The 7,470-nt window shown below is 49.3% G+C and overlaps 1 protein-coding gene across 1 annotated transcript in view; it reads left to right on the forward strand.

Moving 5' to 3' along the window:
* Window positions 1–4,034: 4,034 nt before the first annotated feature.
* Window positions 4,035–7,470, forward strand: part of LOC129682689 (CMRF35-like molecule 7) — a 9,855-nt gene continuing 6,419 nt past the window's right edge. The window contains exons 1-3 of the mRNA XM_055615177.1: window positions 4,035–4,174; window positions 4,418–4,762; window positions 7,089–7,173. Coding sequence (XP_055471152.1) covers window positions 4,117–4,174; window positions 4,418–4,762; window positions 7,089–7,173 — 488 coding nt within the window. The 5' untranslated portion in view covers window positions 4,035–4,116. The remainder of the gene's footprint in view (window positions 4,175–4,417; window positions 4,763–7,088; window positions 7,174–7,470) is intronic.

Raw genomic sequence — 7,470 nt, forward strand, 5'->3', positions numbered from 1 at the left:
TTTCTTTCTTTCTTTCTTTCTTTCTTTCTTTCTTTCTTTCTTTCTTTCTTTCTTTCTTTCTTTCTTTCTTTCTTTCTTTCGGCTTTTTTGAGACATGGTTTCTCTGTGTAGCCTTGGCTGTCCTGGATTTGCTTTATAGACCAGGCTGTCCTTGAACTCAGAGCCATCCACCAGCCTCTGCTTCCCAGAGTACTGGGATCACAGGCGTGCACCATTTCACTTGGTGGTGGTTGTTGGTCTCAGTTTGTTAAGTAGCTGTGTGCAAAGAAGAAACAACAAGAAGAAATTACATACTCTAATGGCAAAGGTCAAACTTGCCCCAAGGGACTTGGCACCTGTAATCAGCAGGAAATAGTCTAACAATAAGGTTGCCCCCTTTTTGACCCCGTACCTTATTCAGGAATCTCTCTCTCTCTCTCTCTCCTCCCTTTATCCTTCTTTCTCTTTCATCTAGTGTTAGGAGGTGAACAGGGAGGATACATGAGGTGAAAGAGAAAAAGACAGGAGAACCCACGAGGTAGCAAAGTCCAGCTACACTGATGGCAGCTAGATGATTTACTTTTCACTTCCTACGATAAAGCATTATGGTTAGGAGCTGGCCAATCCAAGCCTTTCCCTGAGGCCCTGAAGTATGGAGAAGGGATGCGTTTCTTGTCTGACACCAAGAATACCCTTTACAAAGTCAGGACAGGACCTTGGGGAAGCTATGATTTCAACCCTGAGAGCCAACTCTCCCCCAAACATACATAGGGAGCTGTGGTTATCAATCCCAAGGCCAATATGTGCTCAGTCTGTGACGCTTGAGAGATCCTGTGGGACTGCTGTGCAGCATTGCTTATCTTCCTGCTGGCTTCATCCCATTGTATGACAGCTTTCTCCCGACTCTGCCTCATTTCCCCTCTGCAAACCGTATAAAAACTGCTCTTCTTGTCGATAAATTTGCTTGACATAAGACATTGGCTTATGTGAGACCTCCTGATCCCAGCTTTCCTGTCTTTTTCATTTTCCTCTTTCCTGGCCCACTGTCTCAGGAACCTGCACTGAAGTCTGTTGGTCCAGGTCACAGTGTGACCAAAGCAACTTGTGAAAAGAAAAGAGTTTATTTAGGCTTACCATTTTAGAGGGGTAAGACTCCAGTGACAGAGCAGCCTGGCAGCAGGCAGCAGGCAGGAGGAGCATGCTCCAAGATTACATTTTGGTAGACAAGCAGGAAGCAGAGAGAGGAAACTCATGGTAGGGGAAGGCCCTAGGTTCTCAAAGCCCACCCCCTGTGACATAGTTCCTCCAGCAAAGCCACAAATCCAAAAATGTTCCAAACAGCCATAACAACTGGGTACCAAATGCTCAAATGCCTGAGCCTATGGGGGACATCTCATTCACTCCATTGCAGTGGCCTCTTTAGTGAGACCTTTTTTTGTGAGCAGTTAAGATACACCATAAGGCAATGGTACTGAAATCAGGGCCTAAGTTCAAATCCTCAGGGCAGCCTTTTATGTCAGTGTAACTGCAATGAGTCACTGTACTTTTCTGATACTGTGTCCTCTTAAGAACAGGAAGATGGAGAAAGCTCAAGTCCCTGTATACCATCTTCAAGGCAAGGACATGTGCCTGTCAATTGCATGAGCACAACTCAGTATCTAGAGGGGCAGGGCAGGCAGGAAAAGGAAGTCAGCCAGCTCTGGCCTCAGTCTGATAGCAACCGAGGGAACAGAAGGCATTGTGCAATTGTGTTCCCATTAGACCCTCACACAGGGTCAGATACTAATGGGGCAGGACTAGCTTGAGCCCTTCAGGGAGGGGAGCCTTGGAGACCCTGCAGGCTCAGGATGCTCAGGCTTCATGGAGGTGTTTGCTTTATGTAGCCCAGAGCAGGGGTGATGTCTGCAGGAGGTCCTAGCAATGTGGGTGCAGAGACTGCACAGGCTAGGCCTTGGGAAGGCTGCCCCAAAAGGAGCTGTGTGGACAGAGGAGACCAGACACCACCCCCAACTGGTGGGTGCTCAGAGGTCTTCAGTGAAAAAGAGGTTAGATAGGAGAGCGTGAGAGGGATTCCCCACTTACGTGTTCAGATGGGTTTCTGTAAGTCAGCAATGCATGAGAGCTGTTCAGTCTCTCCCATGTGAGAATTCCATGGCAGGGACACTGGGAACTGAGGAGTTGCTGTAGACACCCATTTCCTTTCCTCAATGCCAGTGGCCTGCATGGCTTCTCTTCTCAAACCCCAGGCCAGTCTCCTCCTCCTTCCTCATCTTGCCTTTCCTTCTTGAGCTCCAGAGGACCCAGAACCAAAGTAGGGCAAGGGCTGGGAGGGGCAGAGCCACCAGGAGAACCAGCCAGTCCTTGAAGAGGAAACAGCTCCCTAAGCTATAGGCAGTAGGGACTGAACACCCCTGCACAGGCTCGCTGATTGGCCAGAAGGGGCAGGTGAACTAACCCTGTGGCCACAGCTGTGCACCCTCCCATAGAGGTTTACAAAGTGGCTGTAGAATGCATGCCTTGCTCTGCTTGCAGGGATGGGTGCTGCCAGGTCTGCCGTGAGCATCCTTGGACTTCCTGCTCCATGTGGCAGTGGTGAGGAGTCACCTCAGTTCGCCTGTCATCTGCTGAGCATCACTTGACCAAGTCCCCACTTCCCGCCAGACACCCTGCCTTGCCACAGACATCCAAAGGCTTAGCACCCCTTTGCCAACTTGATCCAGGCTTACCCTGTCTCTCTCACCTCCTCACAAGCTTCCTGTGCTTCCTCAGTAACTGTAGTACTGCTACTCCTCCGGCCCTTTCTTCCCCAGAGACTTTCCCAAGTCCCAGACCAAGCTGGATCAGCCCTTGTTCCCTGACATCCTACCTGCTACACCACATTGTCATTTAGAGAGATTCCCATTATTACAGGTTTTTAAATTTCAATTTTGTTGTTGATTTGGGGACAGGGTCTCATGTAGTTAATTTTGTGATTGATTTGGGGACAGGGTCTCATGTAGATAATTTTATTGCTGATTTGGGGACAGGGTCTTATGTAGCCCTGGCTGAACTTGCTGTGAACAAGCCAAGAATGAACTTGATCTCCACATGCTCCTGCCTCCACTTCCCAAGTTCTAGGATTACAGTCATGCACCCGCATGCCTGGTTTTCTCCTGTTAACTGTGAGCAGCCTGTAGCTGCTGATTTTTCACAGCTCACGGAATGGCAGTTATATTTATTTACTAAGTTTTTCACACAGGGAGAAGTCAGAGGACTTTTGAGAGTTGCTTCTCTCCTTCCACCATGTGGGTCATGGGGTCAAACTCAGGTTCTCAGTCTTGGCAGCAAGTGTCCTTACCTGCTGGGTCATCTTGCTGTGTGGTGACAGTTATTGCAAAATGGGTTTGATGAGTGCAGTCTTTCATGAAATGCTTAGCAGTGAGTGTGGCTTTGGGTACAGGGTGGTAACATGGGGCCTGGGGTGCCCCTTTCTTTTCTCTCCTTCTAAATCCTTCCTTCAAACCAAATTTTGCTGTTCCCCACCCTAACTAGAACCCCTCCCCCATTGCTCTTTCATTTCTGAGAATAAATGTCCCTCTCCTTTCTTCTCCTTCCCTCTAGTCCACATGGAAGTTTCTAGTTCCCAGGTGGGCTAGTCAGCAAGGCTCTGTCTCTGAGGGCAAAGTGGGCTTAGAGCTCTAGCCAGGTCCCCAAAGAGCCTCTGGTCTGTCATGTCACCTCCCTTCAGTGGGTGCCATACTTGGGTGGAGAACAAAACCTTTAAGCTAAAGAGGAAGTGGGAAATTGAGCATGGGTGTGAGGAGAAATGCGCATACTCTTACTTCACCATGGTTTCCTCTTGGGCTTTCTCAGCTCTCCTCACTCCTGGCCTTATGAGACAGGAGACTGCAGAGTATCTGAGAGCCTTCCTCTAGTGTAGTTCAGGGGTCTCAGTTCAGAGCCTGTAGCTGGAGGATCCTCACAGCCACATAGGCCTTGCCCAGCTTTCCTCTTGTCCACAGAGGTCTCTGCCTTCCTCCATGCAGTACTGGATTGGCTGCAGCAGCTGCCTGAATCCTGCCCAGAGCTGCCTCCTCTCTTCAGAGCATCCCTAGCCTCTTCCTTCTTACTCCCCATCTCGGTTCAAGAAGAGGACCCATGGCCTGGCAAGCCACATCCCTGCTATTCTGCTTCCTGCTGGTGCTTCTGGCCCCAGGTGAGGACAGGGGACAAGGATGGCGGAAAGGAAGCAGGTTGAGGAAAGGGAAGGGGGTGGGGGGCCTGCAGGAGTGGGGCTCTGTGATTAGAAAGGCAGAATTCGTGGGGTGTTGTGGCCAGTGGCTGGCTCTAGACCAATCCTGAGCTTGGAGACAAAGAGGGTCACTCTCTGAGAGGGGAACCCATCTTCTGGTCCTGCTGTGGAGGCTGGGGCTCTCTGACATGAAGAATGTATTCCCAGGCTCCTGGGCACAGGACACAGAGTTCCTTCAAAGAATGGAGGGCCAGACTGTTTCTGTGACATGCCGGTATGGTTCCAACCAACGCTGGAAGGAGAAAGTCTGGTGTCAGAAAAGATCAGCAGAAACTTGTCAAATCCTAGTGTCGAGTGTGAACACAGGGGCTGCAGGACTACGATACACCATCCAGGACCATTCCAAGTCTCACTTCTTCACTGTCAAAATGTCTGCGCTCAAACGGAGTGACTCAAACACCTATTACTGTGCAATCGCTGAAAATCGCAGAACCGACTCTACTTTCGTGCAGATCACTATTCTCAGAGCCATCAGCCTGTCGGTGGCAAAAGGTGAGCTTCCCCCTCCATGTGCCTCTCAGCCTTCCTCAGTCATCTGGCTGCAGAGCTGGAGAGGACTCTATTTGAAACTGCTTCCTCCAGCAGAGGTCCTCAGCCTGTGGGTCACAGAACCCTGCGTATCAGATATTTACATTACGATTCAGAACAGTAGCAAAATTGCAGTTATGGAGTATTAACAAAGTAATTTTATGGTTGGGCTCACCACAACCCGGGGAACTGTATAAAGGGTCACAGCACCGGGAAAGGTTGAGAACCAGTGCTCTAGCAGCTGAAAACTGGGGCAGAGAAGAGAGGCCCCTCCCCTGAGACCACAGGCTGGTTAAAAGCTCAGCCCACCCTAGCACCCAGACTTGCTGGCCTCTGGGAGGTTCTTACGGGGTTCTCTGAACACTTTTGCTGGTGTTGCTAACAGAAATCTTCCACTTATTTCTCTAAATATGTATTTAACTATAATTGCATGCTATAATGCCAATGCTGTAGAGCACAGCAGAGGTCAGAGGGCAGCTTTTTGGACTTGATTTTCTGTCTCTCCACCATGTGGGCTGATGACCATTAGGTCATCAGTCTTGGCAGCAAGAAACTTTATCAGCTGAGCTATCCCCCAGTTCCATTCATTTGGAAGAATCTTAAAAGTTCCCCCAAGCTGTCACAGCCTTCCATTTCTGAACATCCCTTGCCTGTAATCCCACCAGAAACCTTCTCTCCAGGGAAGTGGGCTCTGGCACACAGAGAGCTCACAGCAAATGGAGGGGGCACTGAGAGGTGTGGAGTGAGAGGGGAGAGCTAGACAGAAAGGCGGACTTGATGCTTAGTGGAGAAGGCTAGGAGATGTGGGTCCTCTTCACAGATCTGCCCTTGACAAGCCTCTGAGCTCTGGGATGGTGGTCCAGAGGCCTCTGGTGATGATCTTGAGTCTCCTGTATATTTCATGCTGAAGACTGTGGTGACCTAAAACTTTCTGAATTTGAACTTGATGTTAATATCCTCATAATCTGAAAGGCCTGTCCCTGCACTTCCCCGCTGCGGAGCATGCCCAGCCCTCTGTTTCAGTGGGTTCCTGGAGGTTATTTTTATGAAAGCTTTGGCCCAGGCACATTCCATGTAGGAGATGCAACAGGTGTTGACTTTCCTTCATGTTCAAACATGGTGGATACAGGACTGGGGGTGACTCAAAGAGTAAAATGGTTGCCATGTGTGATGATTAATCTTAGCTGCCAGTGTGGCAGGCCCTAGACTCAGGAGGGAGACAAGGCTCTGGCCACATCTGTGAGAGCTCATCTTGGCTTGAGCTGGAAAGTCCCACTCTACAAGTCGGTGGCACCATTCCCTAAGCTGGACTCAATAAATGGGGAGTGTGAGCTGAGTGTGCTCACTGCTCCTTGACAGTGGATGCGCTGTAACCAGCCCTTCAGGCTCCCGTAGCCTTGACTTCCTCACTACGGACGGTATCCTGAACTGTATGTTCTTTCTCTCACAAGTTGCTTTGGACAGAGTGTTTTATCACAGTAATGAGAAAGGTATCTGAGACGCTGTGCAAATATGAGGACCCCAGCTCTAGTCCCCAGAGGCACATTAAAGAAAAGGCTGGGCACGGAGGCACTTGGCTTGTAATGCCTGCACCAGGGAGATGAAGACAGGAGGATCCTTGAGGTTTCCTAGCAAGGTTCAGGCCACTGAGAAACCAAGTCTCAAAAGTTAAATAAAATAAAAATGAGATGGATTCCACCTGAGTAAAGACAGCTAAAATTATCTTTTAGCATGCATGCACATTCATACATACGTCCCTGCACACACACACATGCAAATACATGCATGTAAAGACACACATTTTCAAAAGAACATCAGGGGCTAGTCAGATGACTAAGTGGTTAGGGGTGCTTGCTGTTGTTACAGAGGAATGAGTTTCCCAGGACCCTCATCAGGTGGCTCACAGCAGCTTTTAACTCCAGGTCCCGAGGCTCTGACACCTCTGGTCTCCATGGGCTCTGAACTCACATGAACATTTCACCCGGACCATCACCACATATATATAGTTAAAAATAATAAGAACCAGAAAATGAAATAACGCAGGAGACAGGAGTGGTCCTGGAACACATGAGACCTCACTTGCAGCTGTGTGCACTGAAGCTTTTCTCAGGAAGGGCCTCCAGCCCCATTCCCAGCCGAACACCGCCCTTCTGTGCCGGGTGGAAGGTGCTGCTGAGTCCTCTCCTGCTGCCTCCAGGGCCCTGTGTGGGCTCCTCCTCTTCCAGGGCTGGAGAGTCGGGGGTTGAGGGGGTAAAAAGATAGATACATTGCTCACTGTAGTCTCTTACAGCTACAGTCGCACCCACAACCTCCCGGATGACAACCTCCCAGATGACAACCGCCCTGGCTTCTACCGACATCCCTGACACTGACAGGTACAACCTGCTCCCTGGCCTGTCCTCTTAGTCTTGTGTTTCCTCCCACTCTCCCAACTATAGGACCCCAACTGTCACTCTGACAGATACCAACTCTCGCAGGATGGATGGAGTCAGACGGTCACTTTTGATCATTTTATATAGGCTCAGTTTTTCTCATCTGCAAATTGAGATCACAATAATATTCTCACATCTATCTATCTATCTATCTATCTATCTATCTATCTATCTATCTATCTATCTATCTATCATCTATCTATCTATCTATCTATCTATCTATCTATCTATCTATCTATC

The sequence above is a fragment of the Psammomys obesus genome, unplaced genomic scaffold (genome assembly GCF_907164565.1).
Source record: "Psammomys obesus unplaced genomic scaffold, mPsaObe1.curated_primary_1811, whole genome shotgun sequence".
NCBI lineage: Eukaryota > Metazoa > Chordata > Mammalia > Rodentia > Muridae > Psammomys > Psammomys obesus.